Source organism: Cavia porcellus, unplaced genomic scaffold (genome assembly GCF_034190915.1).
Source record: "Cavia porcellus strain 051 isolate PalLab524CR breed Dunkin Hartley unplaced genomic scaffold, mCavPor4.1 scaffold_18, whole genome shotgun sequence".
In the NCBI taxonomy this organism is placed as follows: Eukaryota; Metazoa; Chordata; class Mammalia; order Rodentia; family Caviidae; genus Cavia; species Cavia porcellus.
In genome coordinates, this window is record NW_026947501.1 from 38,234,652 (window position 1) to 38,257,853 (window position 23,202).

At 38.7% G+C, this 23,202-nt stretch overlaps 2 protein-coding genes across 6 annotated transcripts in view; one reads left to right on the forward strand and one right to left on the reverse strand.

The window, feature by feature from the left end:
- Polr1a (RNA polymerase I subunit A) overlaps positions 1-6,293 on the reverse strand; it is a 71,846-nt gene extending 65,553 nt beyond the window's left edge. The window contains exons 1-2 of one of the 2 annotated variants that reach the window (XM_013151514.3): positions 6,110-6,293; positions 1,214-1,418 (exon numbers count right to left, since the gene is read on the reverse strand). In XM_013151514.3, coding sequence (XP_013006968.2) covers positions 1,214-1,418; positions 6,110-6,186 — 282 coding nt within the window. In that variant the 5' untranslated portion in view covers positions 6,187-6,293. Of the gene's footprint in view, positions 1-1,213; positions 1,419-5,921; positions 6,005-6,109 lie in introns of those variants that run through there. The other variant, XM_063229666.1, reaches the window with a different exon arrangement.
- Positions 6,294-6,551: 258 nt separating this feature from the next.
- Positions 6,552-23,202, forward strand: part of Ptcd3 (pentatricopeptide repeat domain 3) — a 28,417-nt gene continuing 11,766 nt past the window's right edge. For 2 of the 4 annotated variants that reach the window (XM_063229682.1, XM_063229684.1), the window contains exons 1-10: positions 6,552-6,711; positions 9,172-9,224; positions 9,316-9,352; positions 13,742-13,787; positions 15,485-15,553; positions 15,991-16,095; positions 17,533-17,656; positions 19,457-19,572; positions 21,129-21,199; positions 22,647-22,734. In XM_063229682.1, coding sequence (XP_063085752.1) covers positions 6,614-6,711; positions 9,172-9,224; positions 9,316-9,352; positions 13,742-13,787; positions 15,485-15,553; positions 15,991-16,095; positions 17,533-17,656; positions 19,457-19,572; positions 21,129-21,199; positions 22,647-22,734 — 807 coding nt within the window. In that variant the 5' untranslated portion in view covers positions 6,552-6,613. The remainder of the gene's footprint in view (positions 6,712-9,171; positions 9,225-9,315; positions 9,353-13,741; positions 13,788-15,484; positions 15,554-15,990; positions 16,096-17,532; positions 17,657-19,456; positions 19,573-21,128; positions 21,200-22,646; positions 22,735-23,202) is intronic. The other 2 variants (XM_003468892.5, XM_063229683.1) reach the window with 2 other exon arrangements.

A 23,202-nucleotide genomic window follows, 5' to 3' on the forward strand; every position in this document is an offset into this window, starting at 1 on the left:
TAATCCATTAAAATGTAAAATTTAACAGCCAGGCATGGTGGCACAGGCCTGTAATACCAGCATTTAGGAGGCTGAGGCAGAAGGATCATTGTGAGTTCGAGACCAGTCTGGGTTACAAAGTGAGCTCAAGGCCAGCCTGAACTATACAACGAGACCCTGTCTCAAAAAGCCCAAAAAAGAAAAAAAAAATTTTGTTTTTACTTATAATGAGACAGAGTGTTACTTTTCTCTTGTACCAGCTACTAAACTATGGCAGTAACCTTTAACAGGTTCATCAGACAAATCAAGTGCATGTACATCAACAAGTAGCTCTCTGAGGCTACATTCACTGACATTAAAAATTAAACATGCACAAGCAGGACTTTAGCAAATAGTTTTTTTTTTTTTTTATCTGATTGTTGGGCTTTCTGGGGCTTTTCCTGCTACCAAGGAAAACTCTACAGATCTATTTCAAGAGCTCTGAGGTCTTACGAACATTCAGATTCTGTTTTCAGGAAGTTACCACTAGGTTTAAGAAATGAAGCCTGTGGAACAAGGAGCTGGAAATTAGGTCAGGGGGCCTTGCAACAGTCAGGCGTGAGTTCGATCCCTGGTACAGATTAAAAAAAAAAAAAAAAAGCCTGTGAAACAAAAGACACAGGGTATAAATCTGAACATTTGTCCTCATGTGAATAGAATCAAACTGGAGCTCTTCTCAACTGCAATCAAATTGAAATTTGCCTAATCAGCGGGATAAGGAAAGTCAAAATAATAGAAAGGGCATCACTAATCCAGAAAGTTCCAGAATACAGAATTTTTTGAGCACCAATATGGTACCACATGGGGGAACATTCAACACCAGACCTCATGTGATGGATCATAACACAAATGCAGGTACATGAGAAATATATAAAATTATCTTCAGACTGGATGTATATGTATATATAAAACATGAATTTCTTGTTTAAACTTGTGTTCCAACACCAAGATATTTCACTATTACATGCAATTATTCCAAAGTCTACAAAATTCTGAAACCAAAAACATTTCTAGTCCCATGCACTTCAGATAATTCAACCTGTATTTGACTCTTACAGGCTTTTTTGTTTGAAAGAATGCTTTAACACAAAGCATCTAGAGCTTAGCCTTCTCAGACTCCTATTTGCAGGAAGATACATGGCCCTCACGATCCCACTAGCAGCCCTGGGACCCACACAACCCAGGCGGTACGTACATCAAAGAGGAGAGGGTTGTATACTGTGAGTGGGAGTTCAATGTGGCCCAGATGCCCAGAACAATTGTTGAAATCTTGTACACAGGTGGAGCACACTTCTTTGGAATCCGCAGGGCCCAATGCTAAATCATAGAGACCATTTGCTGATGGGTTTCCCAGGCTGTCCAAGTACTGTGGATTTGTGATGGATTTAACACTTAATTTCCTAAAGAGATAAAAAAAGAACAAGAAACAACTCAGGTTACCAATCTTTTCTAACATTCTGTTTCCAGCATTTACAAAACTGTACTCAAAGATTAATGGTTTCCTCTGACATACTAACAGTATGGGACAGAATCTCTCATAGTCCTTACCACATCAAGACACCTACGCAGGGCTAGCACACAATGGTTGCTCAGTGTATCATCACATTCCCATTGCTGGCATAAAATACCCAACATCCACAATTTCACAGAGGAGAGATTTATTTTGGCTTACAATTTTTAGAGAATTCAATCCATGATCAGTAGGCTCCAAGGCAGAAATGACATGGCAGAGGCCATGGTAGATGCCACTCATGCCATGGTACCCAGAAAGCATTGAAAGAAGAGCCCAGGAATAAGAATATGCCTTTCCAGGTGATGTCTCTAGTGACCTACCTCCAACCAGCACCCCCCCCCAACACCACATCAGCTACTAAAATTATCAATGGATGAACCCACTGATGGGTACAGCACCCACATGACCTAATTATCCTTCAAACACATGACACTTGTAGAATACATTTTAGATCTAAACTATAATACTTCCTAAGTATATGTTAAATAAAAATGGTAAAATTTTTAAAAAATGAGCAAAATTTACATCAAGTACGTTGATCAACATTTTATAAAAAACGGCTTGAGCATATATTACACATGGAATGCTTTACAAGTAGCATTATTTACTTGGTCTTGAAATTAGTTCTTGGACTTTTGACTAAGATCAAGTGCACTCTTAGATGTATTTTTTTAGATGGGGAAAAGAAGGGTTAGAGTAGTTGGGTGATTTTGTTGCAGTGACACAGCCAGAATGTGAAGGAAGCACAACATAAACCAGACCTAACTCAGTTCAGTGAAAGAGATGTGCAACAACTCTTGTCATCAGAAATAGCAAATTCAAAAAAATGAATACAGATATTCAATTTAAGAAATGGAACTTGCTTTACAAAAGGTTTCATCGTATTTTATGTTAGTTTAACAGGGGCTCCTATTTACAGCTGAACAGTCATGTACGGCCTGCAGATATTTCTGTCAAAAACAGGTTGCATATTAAATGATACTTACCATAGAGCCCAGCTGGATACTAGGCTATTTAGGTTCGTGTATGTACAATCTATGATGTTTCACAAGACAAAATCTTTGATGCACTTCTCAGAAGGCATCCTTATCACTAAATGACACAGGACTGTATTACTACAAAACCTACTTTGTTTTTTAAACACTTTTCTAATTTAGAAAATAAAGATAAGGACAAAGAAATCATTCCAATCTCACATCCTATTGGAAACCAGTATAAAAAGTATAAAGTTTCCATGAAGGTAACGTATACACTGGAGTATAAAGTGATGAGGGTCCACCAATTAAGCTGCTCAAACCTTGGACATTAACACTGCACAGTCTGTGCCAGTCTGAAACCCAGGCTACCTTTAGCCAATGGATTGCAATGGCTCTCCATATGGTTACTTGGTGATAGTAAGTAAATTTTATCAGAAACTTTAACCTGACATTATATTTGGTCTCTTCACACCAACTTGCAGTTCACGCAATCCTGAACTGCATAACACTATTTAGCTTTCTTGTTTTTCCCTCTTAATTTTTGAAATCGTAATTAAGTATACATAGAACTTACATGTTAATGACTTTTAAAAATACAATTGTGTGCTACTAAGTACATTTATACTGTGCTACCCTATCATCAATCTGCACAATTCTTTTCATCTTGTAAAACTGAAATCTATATTCGTTATACAATTAATTCCCATTAATTCCTCATTCCTTGATCCTCATCACCCAGAAACCATCATTTTTTTTTGGAACTGGGATCGAACTCATGACCTCATGCTTGCCAGGCAGGTGCTTGTGCCGCTGAGCTAAATTCCCAATCCCTGAAACTACCATTTTGTTGTTTCAGTTAATCTTCTAGGTACCTCACGTTAAGTGGAATCATGTATGACTGTCCTTTTGTTAGTGGATTTCATGCAACCTAATGTCCGCAAGGTTCACCCACATTGTAGATGGCATGTATCAGAGTGTTCTTGCTTTTTAGGGCTAATCTTCCAGTGTACACCTAACAACACCGGATGGGACTGTTCCATGCCGGTCGATTACATATGTGCCACACCAGTGAGCTCAAGGGGGTAGGAAGGCAACACATTTAAATCAGAGCTTCCAGATAGCAAAACAGATGGTCTGTCGTGAATGTGCTAGAAAATAACATGTGAAAAACATAGTCCCTGGAAAAACTTGCTCTCTTTGCTGTCCTTAACATTGTAAGTGGGATGGAGGGAAGGATACCAGTAAGGATTCTATTGCAGGATACACAGTTTAAGACCAACAGACTTGGGTTTGAGGATGACCTCTGTCAGTTCTAGAGAGACATGTTATTCTCTGGGTCTGAATTACTTTTCCTATAACCAGCAGCAGCATCATACACAGTTGTAGTAAGGATTCAAAGTGCCAAGTGCTGAGTACATGGTTCCTGTACATATCTACTCATGCACAAATATGTATTGCCTGCTTGCTTACTTACTATGTAACAGAGTTTTGGGTGCTGGGGAAATAAAGATCTCTATGCTTAGGCTTTACATTCCACTGGAGGAAGAGAAGGAAAACAAAACAAATACCGCCCTGCCCCACTAAATTAGGTATACAGGTTTTAGATGGCTATGGAGACAAATGCTGCAAGGAAGGGAACGAATGATGTGGACCAGTGACCAGAGAAGTTGTCACTAAGGAGACAGTTGGGGCAAAGGCTTACAGAACACGAGGGAGCAAACCCTCCAAAAACCTGGCCAAAGGGTTCATAAGCAGCAGCAACAGGTAGTGCAAACAGCCAGGGTGGGTGTGTACCATTTGTGTTCTGGGTCAGCAAGAGGCCAGGGTGACTGGGGCCAAAATGGTCCTACTAGATCACCCGGCTTTTAATCGGAGGCAGAAAACTATTAGAGTCTAATATCATCAAATGGACCATTATTTAAATTTCTCAAGCTTTTACCAAAAAAAGTCTGTAGTGTTAGTGATGGATATAAATTTGTTCATGCTGTTTCCTATTTGAAAACTAGAATTATCTTTTTGTTTTTTTTGAGACAGGGTCTTGCTCTGTATTTCAGGCTGGCCTCAAACTCATGGCAATCCTCCTGTCTCAGCCTCCAGAGTGCTGGGATTACAAGTGTGCACCTGTTACAATTATCTTTTAAAATTTCAAGCAACCTAAGACATTTTTACTTTTGGACAACACTATCTACTTATGGCTAGTGATGATAAGCTAGCACACTGTTACAATTGGTACCTACAGCTCAGGAGTTTATTCAGTCAGACACAAAGAGAAAAGGGACAAGACATAGAGGAACTTCAAGGCTAATGGACACATACAAACAGGAACAAAAGCAATTAAAGCACATTGTATTAGGTACAGAAATCTCTCAGAGAAAGAGGGACACTGAACTGAGCCTTTAAGTGTATGTTTGGTGGGGGACAGAGAGAAGTAGGTCACTCTGGCAGAAAGGACACCGAAGCAGAAGAAATAGTTGAGGAATGGTCACATAATCTAATATGGTAACAATTTCTGCAATATGCAAGTTGTTTAGTAGAGTTAGGGCAGGGATACTGTTACAGCTAAAATCAGGATTGGCCTCATCATTGAAGTCTTTACCAACTATATTAAGAAGGTATCCTTTATCCAAGGAAAACAAAACCTTTGGAGAGTTTTAAGAGTGGCAGATGAAACTCGGCGTGATGGCACATAACGGTAACCCCAGCACTCAGAGAAACTAAGGAAGAACTCATAGGCTCCCTGTGAATTTGAGGCCAGCCTGTGCTACACCGTGAATTCAAGAGTAGCCTGAACTATTTAGTGAGAGCCTGTGTCAAAAAACTATAGTGGAGAAAAAAAGCCAAGAGTGATATTTAAATACGTACACATTTTGGAAGACTCATTTTGATAGCAGTGAATAGGAAAGACAAGACAGGAGTGGGCAATTTAAACATGTAAGGGCCTGCTCTAAGGCAGTGGCAGTAGGGATGAAAAAGAGGGTATAAAACAAATATGGTACATAGCGAGAGATGAAAATAGAATAGGACCTCCAGGAACACGGACCATGTTTCCTGCTATGTGAACATCTAGCTTATTTACCACTGGGCAAAAAAGCGGATGCTCAACAAACAGCCTGCCAGATCGAAAGTAATTGTCAAGGAATAGTATATCCTGGAAGACAGTGAAGTTTCAGGAGGGTATGATTCAGAGTGTCAAATGATACCGTGATCAAAATGAGGACTAACAAGAGTTCCGTGATTTAGTAAGTAGGTAAAAATAGAGCAGGCAGCCTGCTCTATCTATCGCTCTGAAGCTTATACTCAATATACAAACAAGAGGAAACTACTCTTCAATCGCCACGTTTAAATATGGAAATTCCGCAAAGCTAGTTAATTAAAGAGATGAGCAGATAATAACGCAGTCCTGTGGGACATACCCAGTCCCACTGCGTCGCACCACAGGGAGGACCCACGGGCTCGGGAACACGGCCTGGACAGCTTAACCCAGGGGGAGACACACGACCAACAATCATGCCATCTGGCGATAGGCTGGGCGCAGGCTTTCTGGGAATAGTAGTTTGCAGTGCCCACCTAAAGAGTTCCACGCTTCCCACCAACTCCTTACCTGAGCTCTTCAGCCGAATACATTCCGAAGGAAATGCCCTGCAGCCGCCGCCAGGGAATGTTCTTGGAGCCTAACATTCTCCAGATCCGTTTTGAGAGCAGACACGCGGAAAGAAACCTTGCACTCACCACAAGCTCTCTACTAACTCAGCCGCAAGCCCGGAACCATGTGATTCAAACTGCGCCTGCGCGCAGGAAACGCAGGCTGGAGTATTTACGTGGGCTAGACCACTTTTCTCTAGGGGGGGAAAAATTGCTTTTCAGAATTTTTGCTCCCTTTTATTTTAAAACTATTTAAAGATATATGAGACATTAAAATAATAGTTTTAGAAAATTTCTTCAAGACAAATGAAAGGAGTAGTGAACTTTAACTGCTGTAACAGTCTTTCCAACTATGATGTTGCAACCTTCCATTTCTAGCCGCGTGTTCCCCGCCCACTTTTCCCTCAATGACCCTAAAAGTCGGGGGTGTACTTTCCCAATGTGCTCTGCGAAGAATTGAAAGATGGCGGCTGCAGCGTTCGGCCGATGGTTGAGGTTCCGCAGGGGACTTCAGATCACGGGTCGGCGGGTAGCTGTGTGTGAACAGTCACATAGTTACAGGTAAGAGAAATTTCGGGAACCCATAAGGAAGACGTAGGGATTAATTTACTTTCTATCCTGAGAACTACGGATTTAGGCCGGATGATACAGTGTGCGTATGGGAGACCTCGCGGCCGCGTGTCCTCAAGGGCGAGCACATGGGACTAGGGGCTTGAAACACTTGAGAACAAAATGCATATGTTAGGCCGGGTGTGGCGACATAGGCCTGTAATCCCAGCACTCAGGAGACTGAGACTGAGGCAGGAGGGCCGCTGTGAGTTCAAGGCCGCCTGCACTACGTAGCGAGACTGTCTCAGAAAAATAAAAAAACCCACAGGTATGTAGTCACAAATGTATGTAGGGATACCCTTGAGTTAGAATTGCTTGCAAAACTAGGACCCTGCTCAGGCTGTCAACCCTGCTCAAGTGAAGCTTACATTCTAGTGAATGCGACAATTGCATCTCAAAAAAAAAAAAAAAAAAAAAAAATCCGCCCTTCTCATTTTAACCCAGTCGGGAGGAAGAAGGAAACACCAAAGATTTTTCCCAAATTAAGGTAGCCCTTGTCTGTCACTGTGGCGAGTGTTGTGGGTAATTTGGGTCGGGTAAATAATCAGATTCTCATAAAAGCGGAAGTATGACCTCCGCTCCCCTCCATATCCTTTAAATCTGTGGTAGGAACTTTAAATCTGTGCTTGGAACTTGTATCATCTGAGTAATTTTTATCACTGCAGGGTCCTTGTGGAGGTAAGAGAGCAGCATGTAGTTTTTTGTTTTTTGTTTTTTTTTTAACTTGAGGGAAACCTTACTTTTTAAAGTTTATTTCCATTTTTATGTTTTTAATATTGAGGATTGGATACATGACTTTTGCAATGAGTTACATCTGCAGCCTCTTTTTTTTTTCTTTTTCTTTTTCCTTTTTATTGGTACCGGGAATGAACTCAAGACTGCCTGCTTGCAAGGCAGGCATTTATGCCACTGAGCTAAATCCCCAGCTCCCTCAGCCTCTTTTAAAGTTTTGTTTTATTAAAAGACAGGGTCTCCCTAAATTGTTAAGTTACCCAGGTTGAGTCAAACTGGATATCCACCCAGAGTGCTTAGAACTACAGGTGTGAGCCGCTACATCAGCTTTTGTTTATCAAGTTTTTGGTGCTGGGAATTGAACCCAGGTTCTCATGCATGCTAATTACACACTCTACCACTGAGCAAAATCCCAGCCCAATGAAAACCTGATTTTAAATTCACTGTTGGTAGTGTTTGCCTTTTCCTCAGTTGGATGCTAGTAAATAGTTTTCAGTGGATAACCATGTGAGAAAATCGTAGGGAATAGGAAAGATGTATGGTTCAAAATAATTTATCTTACTTTCAGTTCCCCTCACAAGAAAACATTTGACCTGGTACTGCAGAAGTTTCTTCCTTTTTTCATTTTTTGGGACAGTCTTGCTACATAAATAGTTCAGGCTGAACTTGAACTCTATTGTAGCCCAGGCTGCCCTTGAATTTATGATGGTGCTCTTGCCTCAGCCTCTTGAGTGCTGGGATTACAGATGTTAGCCACCACACCTGGCTGCAGAAGCCTTTATGCAGTTCAATTCCAGTCGTCTTGTTCCTGGTTGTGCTTAGAATTGCCATTTATCTACCCACTTTCTTTGTCTGAAGGCAACATCCCTTCCTCAGCATTTTTTTTTTTTCAAAATAATGGTGTTTTAAGCCCTAATGTTATAAGACATACATAGCATGTTATGGAAGAATTGTTTCCTTTCTGAAATACCCTTAAAGAGAAGTTTTGTTTTGTTTTGTTTTTTAATCGGTACCAGGGATCAAACTCAGGGACCACCTGCTTGCAAGGCAGGTGCTTATGCCGCTGAGCTAAATCCCCAGCCCCAAGAGAAGTATTAATTGTTTTTATGTGGTTTTTTTGTTTTGTTTTTTTCTTTTTGAGACAAGGTCTCACTGTGTTAGCCCAGGCTGGCTTCCAATTTGTAGTGATATTTCTGCCTCTGCTTCCCACATAGTATTAATTGTTTTTAAATGATGCCAGAACAGCCAGGGACTTAGTTCAGCTGCAAAAGCATCTGCCTGGCAAGTGCGGCAACGTGAGTAAAGTCCTGGTAGCAAAAAACAAACAAATGAAATGATGCCTGAGGCTGGGATTATTGCTTGGCAGCACATCACCTGACTGCAAGCACAAGGTCCCGAGTTAGATTTTTGATACCAGACAATAATAAAATAAATGATACCTGAGGCTAGAATATGCCGGGACGTATTTTTCTGTATAATGACATGTCAGTCTTCTCAATTGTACTGATGCTTTAAGTGAAGAAAGCTGGTCTTTACTGTAGGGCATCCCATGCACTGACCTGAGTTATCCAGCCTGTTTGATTGATATTGATTGGAACATTTGTACTCGAAATGCATGTGAGTAGAGGTGAACTGGTAAGTTCACTAATGAACACTAGCTAAAGCTTTTATGTTTTGCAGATTTTATTCTGGGAATACAGCTCATCCAAAGGTTGAAGGAACTGATATAACAGGTACGTTAACTCTGGTGATATAATTCTATTTTTATCAAGATTTTGTATGTAGTAGTAATAATAGGAAGCTGATTTGTTTTTTCTCATTAAGGAATTGAAGATATAATCATTCCAAGAAAGAAAACTTGGTAAGTATTCGATTGGATTCATTCAGCAAGTGGTTGAGTGCTTATTAAGCAAAACATGGTGGTCTGGTCTGGCAGGAATCATTGAGAAGAAAAGGAATGGGAAGAGGGAGGAGGTGAAAGGTGGGTGCTGAGGAATTTCAAGGGCAAAATGGAGGAAGGTGGAGAGTGTAAGGAATAAGATTTATGTGAAAAGAATCAGGCATGGTGGCACATTGCCTGTAATCCCAGCACTTGGGAGGCTGAGGCAGGAGGATCCCTGCAAGTTTCAAATCCAGCCTGGGCTACACGGTGAGTTTGAGGCCAGACTGAAGTACATAGAGAGCCCCGTCTCCAAAAAAGCCTATGGTTCTCAAAATTTATCTTTTCACTCATTGGTTTGCTTGAACAATTGCCTTGTCTTACTTACTCAATGTTTGTTGAGTGTATAAGAAGTAAAACCTCATTGAAGTGCTGGCTAAATGATGTTAGTGAATACTAAGGCCTTTTAAATAAAAAAAGTCAAGTCTTAGAATTCTGACTATAACCTGAACATGCACATTCTTTTTCAAAAACTTTTTAAAGTTTTAGAAGAAATTAATGCTTATTGTCGAAAAGGAGGTGGGGTGGGGGATGGAGATTTAGCTCAGCGGCATAAGCGCCTGAGTTCGATCCCTGGTACCGATAAAAAGGAAGAAGACAAAAAAAAAAAAAAAAAGAAAAGGAGGTGGGGTAAATCTAATATGAAAAAAGGAAACAAAATTACTGACAGTCCCATCACTCAAAAGTAAATTGCTTGGTTTCAGTGGTAGTGTAAAGTATGACTGATGAGAGCACTTACCTCAAAGGGCTATATCAGCGTTATGAACAATATCACATTATAGCTTAAGTGATTATATTTACTATTTTTAGTCTTTGTGGTATAACCTTACCTATTTTTATATAAAGTACGCATACATGTTTAAGTCAGAATTGATTTGTCAGGTATATTATACTTTTAATACTTAGTATTTCATTAGCATTGTTACTTACAAGCCCAAACTGTTATCTGTCCTTTTACCAAAAAAAGGTACATTGGTCACTGGTACAGTGCCTCTTATTACCAAACTAAGGAATCTGCTTTCAGATCTGGAAGAAGTCTTGTGGGTCACAAATTCCTCCTTAGAGATCAAACACCCCCTCCCCGCCCCCAGTACTCAGGGCTTCTGCCCTGAGCTATAAATCTCGGCCCTTTTTAATTTTTTACTTTTTGAAAGTAGGTCTCACCAAGGGCCTATGCTGGGCCCAAACCTCTTTCCTTGCCATCTCAGGGTGCCAGGAATATAGGTGTGCACCACCACACCTGGTTTAAAACAAGCATAGGTTCTGGTTTGCTAGATCACACAGATGCCATAAAAGATTTTAATAATTTGTCCATAGTCTAAGTTTTGCAGTACAGATATGACTTGAAAAAGGCAGTATTTTGATTGAGTAAACTGTTGAGTTATTTTAGGGAAATGGGGGAGCGCAATTTTGGTCAGTACATTAGGCATTGGACTCAAAAATGCAGATTAAAGACTACCAGATTAGCAAGAAGGAGATGTTGAGTGGCTTAAATACATTTATTGCTGCGGCAGTAAATCATTAAAACTAGAGGGAAATTGGACTTAGTGAGAATTTAAAATGCATGTGCTTACTGCTAAGCTACATAAGAGGAACACTTGCAATAAACCCAAAGAGACGTAGATGAAAATGTTCTTCATAATTTAGAAATAATAACAATTTAAAATAGCCTAAATACTCATCAGTGAATAAATAGTAAAAATAAATGGTTATGTTACAATGTAACGTATGAGTAAGTCTTATGTGTAGTGATGTTGATGGTATAGTTGGACTTAAGTAAATATCGAGTGACACTTTTTATGGCAGTAAGTGTGTGAAAAAATACTGTTAAAAGAGCACCAAACTCAGAGTAAGGTCAGGTCACAGCTGATACTTTTAGCTTAATCCCTTAAACCTAGGTTTTTTTAAAGATAATATATTCATTATGATTTCTTTTTAAAAAACTGACATAATATGCAGTTTTTTCACGGGCATTTGTTTATGTTAGGAAGATATGCTAACTTGGTAAGAGTTATAGCTGTCTTGGAAATGGCAACACGTCTTTTTTTTTTAATTTTTATTTAAAGAGAAAACAAAACAGTAAAAGGGTACAAGTAATACAGAATTTCAAGAAAAAAATACACAGTAAGAAATCACTAGTTAATAGATTACATATTATCATCTTAGAAATAGTTCATATCACAAAATTAAAGCATACAAAGTGGACATTCAAACTGAGATTGCAAAAAGTTCTGTTCAATGATCCAACAAAAACTTAGTAATATGGTTTTCTATCTTACACACTTAAATATACATGCAGTTATATGGTTTAGATTACTTTCTTTTCCACTCTTTTATAATAACAATTATACATTTTGGGTTTTATTACTCCCACAGTTCTTATTTTTTTGAAGAGAATAAAACCAAATGTGACAAAGCAAAACAGAGTCAGTTAGAATAGAAGGATGGACATAGTACATGATGTAAAAACAATACCAGGTGATCAACAATGTTTACCATTATGTCTCTTGCTATCTTAAAAAAAGTTGCCTATATCATCAGGTATAATAGAATTGAACAAAACACTACAGAACAAAACCAATGAAACCTAAACATTGGAGACCTTACAAGACTTCAAAAGAACATAATAGTCAAACCATAATGGTCATCATAGTGAACCTTATTGCCTTCAAAGTGGTTGCCTGTACCTTCAAACTTGCTACTATCAAACAAAACAGAATAGAGTAAAATCAGTCAAAACAAGATGGGGAGAGCAACAGAGGGGTTCAAATCAGGTTAATAGGAAAACAAGAAAGTTACTATAATATATCCTGCTATTTTTTAAATTTATTTTTTCCCTTAAAAATAATTTTAAAAAATTAATTTTTAAAAAAAGGGAAAAAGGGGAGATTGAGATAGCAGAAGACATAACAGCAGAACAACACAGATTAGAACAATTTAAGCATCATAGTGTTTCACCACCAGATAACCTGACATAATAGTAGTTACCATAGTGTCTCTTTCCTTGAAATATTTGAGTATAACTTTATATACTATAGCATCAAACATATCAAGACAGTGTGAAACCATTCAAGAGAATGAAAGTATTACAGGGTATTTAGAACCAGCTAACAGAAAACGAACAACAGTTTCTATATTATCTCTTTGCCTATAAAAAAATTTTGTTTATACTATCACATATATTAAAATTAAGATACAACATGTTAAACCCAATGGAAACAGACGAACAACAGCTTGATGGGACTTCAAAACAAGATGATACTAAATCAGCACTAGCAAAATAGCTATTCATACACAGACAATAAAATCAAACAACCTAGATTAAAACTATTGATGAGTGAAAACATATTTCTTCAAACCAATATGATTGGGAATCATGTTTACCACATACTTTTATGTATTACCATTTCTTACACTAGGGAAACTATTTGGTATTTATACATATGAGTTTGATTTATTTCACTTATGAGTATGGTCTTAAGCTGCGCCCATTTATAAATACCTCAATGTGATCCTTCTTTATAGCTGAGTAGTACTCAGTTGTATAAAAATACCACAACTTTTTTATCCATGCCTCAGTTGATGGACACTTAGGTTGTTTCCAAGATCTGACTACTATGAATTATGCAGCTATAAACATGGGTGCACATATATCACTGTGGTATAACACGTTAAGTCTTAACAAAAGGGTAAAAACAGATTTTAAGCCAGATACCTCATTTGTTATTTATACTCTTTTGGTTAAGTTACAGTTGGATAGCTGACCTGTAGTGCTTCCCAGTGAGTTATATTCCGTTGAAGGGCTCTACACCAGGAAGGTGTACTAGAGTCTTGGGAAATCAAGAAAGATGCATGTGATAGTCTTTCATGGATCCTGGAGGCCGATTGAGTAGATCTGAAAGTGGAGCCTGAGTGTTTTCATCTGTGTCTGATTTAAGTGTCTATAATTTGGCAAGAGTAATCCAGAACCCACAGTAAGAAGATACAGGAAAGTGGATAGGAAGAGGGCAGCTAGGTAGTTTTTTTGAAGAGAGGGCAGGAATCACTCGCCTAGAGTGATGCTACTAAGGACCAGGCCAAAGAGTGCAGGCAAAGCACACAGGTGCACAAGTGAATAGTAACCACCTTCGGGCTAAAACTAGACACTTTTGGTTTTCTAACTTGTTACTAGTCTAGTGGGCCTGAGAGAATCGGTACCAGCCGAAGGTGAGTCTGAGCTGTTTCCGCCTGAGGCATTGAGGGTAGAATCACCTCTTCAATTGGTGAGGATGAAGATCCCTGACAAAGTTAACTTGTGATTGCTATTCCTAGGGATAAGGTGGCTGTTCTTCAGGCTCTTGCATCCACGGTAAACAGAGTAAGTAGGATTTTGTTCTTAGTTTTTAACTCGGCTCATAACACATTTAATACTTGTACATCTTTGGTATTCACAGTTATTTGTAATAATGCCTGTCCTCTCCTGCTTCAGCCTCTTGCAGAGTACTCTTGGTTTAGCACCTGTGGTGGTCCTGTAGCTCATTATTCTCTCTAGAATTCAATAGAAGAGTGGCTTCTAGTTACTGTAACTAGAGTAAAAACTGAAGCACTCTTACCAGGGCTTCTAGAATCTGTATGATCTATACCCCCATTACCTCTGACCATGTGCCCTCTTGGATCACTTGCTTACTCTGCCCTATCCACACTGGCTTCTGTTTGCTCTTTTTCTTTTCTTTCCTTTCCTTTCCTTTTCTTTTCCTTTTTTCTTCCTTTCCTTTCCTTCCTTCCTTCTTTCCTTTTCTTTGCTTCTTCTTTCCTTCTTTCTTGTTTTGGTACGAGGAATCAAATTCACAACCTTATGCTTGTGACTGAGTTATATACCTGGCCCATTCCCTGCTATTTCTCAGCAGGCAGATTCCTTAGATATACTTGTGTATTGTTACCTAATCTCTATAAGTATTCATTTTTTGAGATTTGCCACTAGCATTGTAAGCTCTGAGGGAGTGAAGACTTCTGTCTCTTGTCTCTGGTAACTAGAATATGGTGGTATACACAACGCATTTAGTGGTAAATGAGTCAGTGAGCAGTGATGATCGCAGTAGGAGAGAATGGAACAGGTGAAGTGTATTGAGGAGCAAGGATTGGCTGAACCTGAAAAGAGGTCTCTGCAGTTCATTGAGACAGTGACTGATGGTAGACTCTTGTCTATGCCAGGGAAGTTCAGTTGGAGCATCTGAGCTATGGGTCCCCACAGAGGATTTAGGAGTCACTGAGAGAAAAATTGGGAGACTGAGAGGAAGAGTGAGTGTAGTAAGTCAGAAGGAGGTGAGCATGTCACCCAGAGCAGAGGCTCAAGCTGGTGTCGTATTAAGTAACTGTTGAAGATCAGAGCCAGACTTGAATAGGTTGAGAAGCATGCAGGAATAATCAAGGGCAGTTAATGTAGAACTGCTGTGTCTGGCTTGCTTTTTTTTTTATCTGCTACATCCCCATAGCTAGTGATGCAGCCAGTTTGGGCTTCACCTTTTGCTCCTGCTGCCTCAGCCTCCCTGGGAGCTGGGATTATAAGCATGTACCTCCATGCCCTTCATGTACAGTTTTAAGAAGTGGAGGAATGTTTGCTGTTTGCACCTAGAGGGCCCAGTATTTCCTCTATTTTTAGGAAGGACTCTTAGATAAAATGGAGCATGGATGGGCAGTGGTCAGGCTTTGAAGGAAATCTACTAGAAACTACTGCCAGGATTAATTTAGAGACTCTTTACCTAGAGTTGAAAATAGCAATAGTCATCACTGAAAGGAGACTGAAGTCTTACGAATCGGGCACAGGAGTGTCAAGTGTTACTTAGTTCAGTTGTGCACAGTCATAGGCAAGTCTTGCAGGATGACATATGGTATCAGTATTCATACCTTCTATATCTTTCTCTCACATGTGTCTGTCATTTATATGTACACATAAATCTATATGTTCTTGAATGTAAAATGCATAATTAAACTATTGTACAGAATTTGTGATAATTTACCAAAACTCATAAGGTCTTAATACAAATATAACCTAAAAGATGTTTCTTCTCTCCACAGGATCCCACAGCTGTCCCTTACGGGTTTCAAGATGATCCATACCTCATACCAGCGTCTGCTATGGAATCTGTAAGTGTTTTCATGTACATTTTCTAGGATTTGTTTATCTTACTGGTTTGACTATGAGAATACACACAATTTAATTGTGAAAGCCTTTGAAAAGTTTATAAATGATGACATTGGTAGACGTTGTGACTCCTTTACTGCTTTTAACAGATTTAGAGATTGTCTCTAGAGTTTTTGGTTTTGGCTTTTAATATTAGGGCTTCTTCACACTGTAAAAAATTATTCAATTAAATGTATTTTTGTATACTTTGATCCATATGTGACCTGGAATTATGTCACTCAAGAGCTGGATATGTGACATACAGTGATTTCTAGTTGGGATTGCATTTTGTGCTACATTTCTTTAAAGAGGAAGAATAATTTAGATTTAAATTTTAACTTTGCTTGAACCTAAATTACACTTAAATGACTATTTGTATCTAAATCTTTTTTTTTAATAGCGGTCATTTTTATTGGCAAAGAAGTCTGGGGAAAATGCAGCAAAGTTTATTGTTAATTCACATCCCAAATATTTTCAGAAGGACATAGCTGAGCCTCATATACCGGTAAGAAATAGTTTCACTTTTTTACATAATCCTATCGAAATATAAATGAAATCCAGTTTTTATGGTTACATTTCAGTAGCCATTTGAATTCTCTTAAGGCACATGCCTGCACACTTGGGAGCCAGAGACAGAACGATGGCTGTGAGTACAAGGCCAGCCTGGGCTTCATAACAAGACCTTGTCTCAAAATTTAAAAAAAATTTTTAAATAAAAAGCACTAACCTTTTAAAATCTTTTTTAATCTAATTGCTCTTCCTCCTGTTTGCCTTTTTGGCTTCCATGGCACTATACTCGTGGATCTTGGTCTCCATGACTTTTCCTCCTCAGTCTCTCTTATAGCTGTCTGTCTACTCTTGCCCAATGTCTTCCTTAGGTTCTCTTGCTAACTTTCTCTTTAAATTCCTAAACTAGGACAGTGGCAGCTATAGAAGAATATTTGTTGGTCTACCCTGTCCCTTTTTTTTTTTGGTTCCAGGGATCGAACTCAGGACCTTACGCTTGCCAGGCAAGCGCTTATGCCCCTAAGCTAAATCCCCAGCCCTACCCTGTCCCTTTTATGTTTTTGACATTTACTGTCCTGTGCTTAGCTCCAAGGCCACTCTTGTTTGAAGTCTCCAAAGGTCTCCTGCTTTTATGGTGGCCAACACCTTTCATATTGTACTGTAAATTTGGGGGTGATTCTAGGGAATCATCAGAAACTCATTACTGAGCTACTCTCCCAGCTTTCTTTATCTGCTTTCTCCCTTAGACTGGAAGTACTTTGAGGGTAGAGAGTACTTTTCTTTCATCTGTGTCCCCAGTTAACTTAATGCCTAGGGTAAAGCTATACCCACTCAAAAGTAATTTGAGTAAATTAGTGAATGAGAAGGACCAAGGGATGGAAGGAAGGGAGAAGAAAGAGAAGTGAAGAGGCTCAAAGTGTGTTATATACGTAGGTTCGCTTCCCATGACGAATATAATTCTTATGTTCTGCAAGTGTATACTGACAAATTTTAAAAATTAGTGAATGAGGTATAATCATGCCTTCATGGTATTGAGAATGTTTAGAGGAAAAGCACTGTCCAGGATAAAAATTTCCAGCCTTTAAAAAGTGGGGTGCTCTGATATGTTTAAGATTGGGAGTAAGGAAGGAAAAGTTTTTAGCAGGTGGAAAAGTAAGGTCAGCTTGAATTTAAGTTTAATTGAAAGTGATCTTTAGATTAAATACTGTTAAGGTTGGAAATGGCTAAACAGCTCATTTGTTTCAACTTGAGAGTTCTCTTTTTTTTAATGTTTTCTTTCTTAGCACTCACATTAAGGTGATGAATAATAACTGGTGCAAGAAAACTGAAACGGAGCCGTGAGATTTTACCTTAGGGCGTTGGTGATGGAAGTTCTGTCCTTGCTCACCTTGCCACCTTTCCCTGTTGTCTAAACTTAACCATCCTGTCTTCCTAGTGTTTAATGCCTGAGTACTTTGAACCCCAGATAGAAGATGTAAGTGAAGCTGCCCTGAAGGAGCGAATCAGTCTCAGAAAAGTCAAAGCTTCTGTGGACATGTTTGATCAGCTCTTGCAAGCAGGTGACTCATTTTGATTAAAGCCTCTCTCCTCATAGGCCACAGTTACATGATCCAGAAAATACTACTGTGCTTGTGAACTGCAGTTTCTATTAAATTTAGTCAGCAATCTTTTGTGTCTTGCTCTGCTTCTGTTTTAAAAATTACAAGTGAGATTGAATTGCATTTGTGGATTGCATTGAGTATAGCTCAGTGTCATAGCATTTGCCTAACATGTGAGAGGCCTTAAATTTGATCACTGTGTCAATAAAAAAAAGTTGCATCTTAGGTAGTTGATGGCTCTGGCATTGATTTGTTCTGTGGCCTTTTAAAAAGTCACTTAATTTCTCCGCCTCTGGCTCTGAAATCCTGTGTACTCTTGAGTTAGATCTGGCTGACCCTCCAGGGATAAACATCTAAATAGCACGGCTGATTCACTGCTATGAGAATGTTCATTAAAAAAACAGAGTCAGCTGGAATTATTTAAATTTTGAAATTTGGAATATGTTTTGTGATTTGGGATGAAAATCTGATAAACATGCAAATGATGAAACTGGACTAGACCACTGAATGTATGCTTGAACACATTTGCATAAAGTTGCATTTGAGAATTTCACTGTGTAGCTGTTACAGCCTCAGTTGTACAACTGAGTCACGACAACAGATTATCAAATGTGTTCAAAGTCTGGTATCAGTCTACATTATAGTTCTTAATCCCATATATCATTTTACAGTTTTTACCTGCAGTGATTTTGTTTTGTGCTGTTATCCAGTGAATATTTTTTAAAGTGTGGCAGAACCCTAGCTTGGGACAGTGAGCCAGCTCACTAGGGGAGGCATGCTGGAGAGGTACATTAGCAAGTACCTGGTAAGAGCCACGTGCCTTGCTAGCCACTTCACACTATATAAGTTGATGTTTTTCGTAATCATTTTGTAAGGGAAACTGACTCTGGGCCATTTTTTTAAACTTGCACAGCTCTGAGATGTAAGATTCAGTTGTGTCCTGAATTACTCTGCTTTCCTTCTTTTCTGGGCTTTCCTTAAAGAAACTTAAAAGTTTTCTGATGAGCACTTTTACTATCAGTGTGTTTTGTTGAGAAGGATTCAATTGATTCTTTTAAAGTAATAAATTGTGTTTCTTATCTTCTTTTGACCCTCTGTCCTTTTAATGAGTGCCAAGATGGGAGCTTTTTTGGGGGGTGGTGGGATACAGAGTCTCACTGGGTTGCTCAGCTGGCCTTGAACTCACAGTAATCCTTCTGCCACAGCTTCCTGAGTGCTGGGATTACGGACCCACCTGGAGCATGTTTTGAACAGCAGGGCTTTTTTTTGTTGTTGTTTTCTAGTGCTGCAGCTTGAAGTGAACAATAGCTTTTAAAGGTTACTATAATTAAGCAAGTATGCCAGTGTTTTTAGACAAGATTTAGTGGTGGTCTGGATCCAAGTGAAAGATTGTGTTTATTCACACGATCTAGGCAAGGGAAACTTAAGTCAAAATAGTTTGCAGAATAGTTGTTTTGCAGTTGATGGTTAAAACCTTGAGGTTGTTTCTCTAAGGATAGGAGTACATAAAATAAATGAGTCAAACATCATGTTACATTTTAATCTTTTCTGTTAAACTACTGTGTCAAAGTATACCGTGAAGATTTGTCCCGGTCCTTGTTGCTTTTGTATTTGGGTTGATGTGGAGTGCATGGTCATTAACAAAATGGTAAATGATGTTAAATATGTAGCCAGAATGCCACCTGAAAAAGTGAAGGATTTTTAATTTAACCGGCTTTGGTTGTTGACAGTTTGAAGATTTTTTCTTTCTTCTACCCATAGGAACCCCTGTCTCTCTTGAAACAACTAATAGTCTCTTGGATTTGTTGTGTTACTATGGTGACCAAGAGCCCCCAAATGAATATCATTTTCAACAAACCGAGCAGTCAGAAGACTTGGTAATGACTTTCGGCTTTTTTGAGTTTAATACCTTTTCAAAACAGAACATGTCCTTGTGCTGTGTGTCATTGTGAGACAGCTGTAATGAAATGCAATACAGTAGCCGTTATAAAAAGTGGTGCTGGAGGAAGAGAGCTTTAAACAGTTACTTTAACCATAGTCTTGTTATTAGAATATTTTGTCCTAACCTGTCATGTATTTATGTAAAACTTTGACCAGAGTTTGGAGCAACCCTTCTGTCATGGTGACAGTGTAATTGTAATAGTCGTATACAGAAAGACTTCAGGGCTGGACCTCTTCAGAAATTCTTACATACATGTGTGTAGGGAGGAGGGAACATACCAGGCTGGAGACACTGTGCTGGAATATGGAGTCATATCGTATGTCTCAAAACTGAAGAATTTTATTTATAGACTAGATTACAGGGAATCCTTTGAGTTGGGTGAATGGAGATACATGTAGCATTTTTATAATGCGGATTTTTTACTTATAGTTATGAAGATACTGAAAACTGTAGATGTCCAGTGGTTGATGATCAAATTATGGCAAGATGTTTTGAGTAGCCATTGAGAACACTAGGTATATATCTGTCTGACTATAGAGAGATTCCATTGTATAATGGGAAGCAGTCTGTACAACAGCACCCACCTTGACCATCCTTGATCTGAAATCCCTCATAAAAATTTTTGAAATCAGATTCCTCAAATATTCAAGCTTTTTGAGCACCATTAGTGGAAAATTCCACATGATATCATGCGATTGTTCACCATCAAAATTTAGACACTGGAAATACTGTATATTGTGTCCGAGGTGTGTGAAACATGAGTTTCCCATTTCCAAGATATCTCATGTATCTACATGTTTCAGAATCAAAAGCCTGAAGCACTCATTTCAGATAAGGAATACAACTTGTGTATATTCCACTTTTGTTCTTAAAAAAAAACCACAGCTTTTTATGTGTATAAGAAAAAAGTCATTAAAAGTACCTCTTAGGCTTGGTGACATGTACAAAATTGCCACATTCTGGGATACTGAGGCAGAGGGACCACAAGTTTAGGCTTAGTCTGGGCATTTTAGCAACTTCGCAAGACCCTGTCTCAGAAAGGGGCTGGGGCTGTATCTCAGTGTACTGCCAAAAAGAAGAAAAGATTCTTTTTTTAGATGCTATTTTTAGATTGATATTTTTCTTCTATTTTTTCCCCACTAACATGGGCTGTTTATACACAGAGTAATGTAAGTCTTCTAAAGTGCATGTGCAGTGGTCGTAAGTCATCTCCCTTTCCAGAGCATCTCCTGAAGCTGCTCCCAGCCTGCTCTCTGCCCCTCCAGCTGCAGCACCTGAGGCAGCAGGCTGGAGCCAGCTCTGGTCTCTGCAGTGCCAGCCAGGTCTGCAGGGTGGCCTCATCCCAGAGCCTGACTTGTAAATCAAAGAACAGGGCTTAGTGTTAAAAAGAAGTCTTAACTTATTTTTCTCAGTGTTTTTTTGCTTTGTAAAAGTAGTCTAACTGGAGAACGTGTTCCGTTGTCTTTTCTTCTCTTTCTCATGATAATCCAGGAAGAGTCCTCAGAGGAAAATAATGAAAAATCTAAAGGGAAGACTGCTCATCAGTTGTCCTGTACTTGGAAGTAAGTTACACATAATTAGAGCTTTGCGTTAGTGTTGTTCAATGTGCAGAATAGGCCCCACCACCTCCTAAAGGAGATGTGCTCCTGTAATGTTCTGAAATAGAACTTGCATTGGGGCATCTGTATTCCAACACTCAACAGGTTGACACAGGAAGGTTGCAGCAAGCTAGAGGTCAGCCTGGAACCCTATTGAAACCCTGTCTCAAAAAGTAAACAAAAAATAGTGCTTGCTTTTATTCTGGAATATAAATTTCACTATATGATTTGGACCTTTCATCATGAAGTCTTTTTTTTTTCTTCTTTTGTCTTTGTCTTTTTGAGACAGGGTCTCACTATGCAATTCAGGTTGAATTTGGGCTCACTTTGTAGCCCAGGCTGGTATCAAACTTGAAAAGATCCTTCTGCCTCAGCCTCTTGAGTGCTGGAATTACAGGTGTGAGCCACCACACCCAGCTGAATTCTTTTTTTGTTTTTTTCCTTTTTGTTGTCATAAAGTCTTTACCTTCATTCAACAGTACAAAACTTTTTTTAGGGTTCACATAATTTGTTTTTACTTTTTTAACTTGGTGTATCCTTTGCGTGGTATGACCTTTGATAATTCGATCACTAGTGTTACCTTGAAATACATACTCTTAATTCTGAAATTTTTGATAATTTACTAAAAATAGACATTGGACTGTGCTTCCAAATTAAGACGATTAGTTTGGGAATGTAGCTCAGTTGGGAAAGTTGCCTAATATGCAAGAGGTCCTGGGTTCAGACATCAGCACTGAGGAAAAAAAAGACTTGATAAGAAAAATTTGGTAGTTCTGAACAAATGATTAAATACATTGACAATTTAACTGAGTAGGAGTATCTAAATAGTAAAAACAAATACTTCAAGTGCATTTAGAGAAGGAAAATACGTTAATATCTAAAACTCATTTTGAAGGCATGAATGTCATGGAAGGGTACATTAAATATCTTGGTTGATTGTAGTAATTCTGAACAGTAGTTAAGGGCATGTGTGGGCTTTGGAGTAGGTTTTTTTTTTTTTTTTTTTTTATAAGAGAGATACATGCACTTAGGCTAGAATATGAGAGGAAGAGTTTAGAAAGAACTGTTCCTAGCAGCTGCCTCTGTGGAGTTCTGTCTAAGGATTTGTACCATTTGCATTTTGTTATTACTGTGAGAATTTATTGCTTGTTCATAAGCTTTTGCTTATTCAAAAGCATATTGCTTTTATTTCTATGTCTCCTATTTGCAATACTGCCGGCAACTTAGTCTTTTAACCTTGATCTTTCCCATTTTCAAGATAACGATAACCATATCTCCCTCTCTGCACAGTAAGAGTTACCTGAGATTCTGTGCCTAAAGTGCTTGACAGATTGCCAGGAGTGTTGGAAACTCAGGCTGTTTATTGGTTTTCCCTATTTCTGTGGTTCATGTTTATTCTATTAATATCTAGGGCAAATAACAATGCTGAACGAATCTTTGCTTTAATGCCAGAGAAGAATGAACATTCCTACTGCACAATGATCCGGGGAATGGTGAAGGTATACTTGTTTTACTTTCTATTATACTTAAGGTCCACTAAATCAGAGTTTTTCAACCTCACAGCGATTAAGTTGAGTGCCCTGTCACAAAAACACTTGGAACCAGAAGTAGGTTTCAGATTAAGGATTTGGGGTATTTGCGTATATATAATGAGAGGTGTAGGCAACTTTCAACATAAAACATGTTTAAATTTCATATACATTACACATCAAGCAAAAATAATTTTATATCATAAGGCACGTGTGGAGTTTTTCCACTTGGCAGCATTGTATCATTGCTCAGTACTTTCACACTTCGTACCATTTCAGATCTTACAATTTTTGGATTAGGAATGTTCAGCCTTTACAAATCTGTTGTGTCCAATGAATTGTTGGGAGATTGGCCTGTGCATTTAGAGTGTTTTAGTAGCTTGCTGGCTTCTTCTCTGAGTGTGAGTGGTACTCTCCTCCCTCACCCTCAGTTGTGAC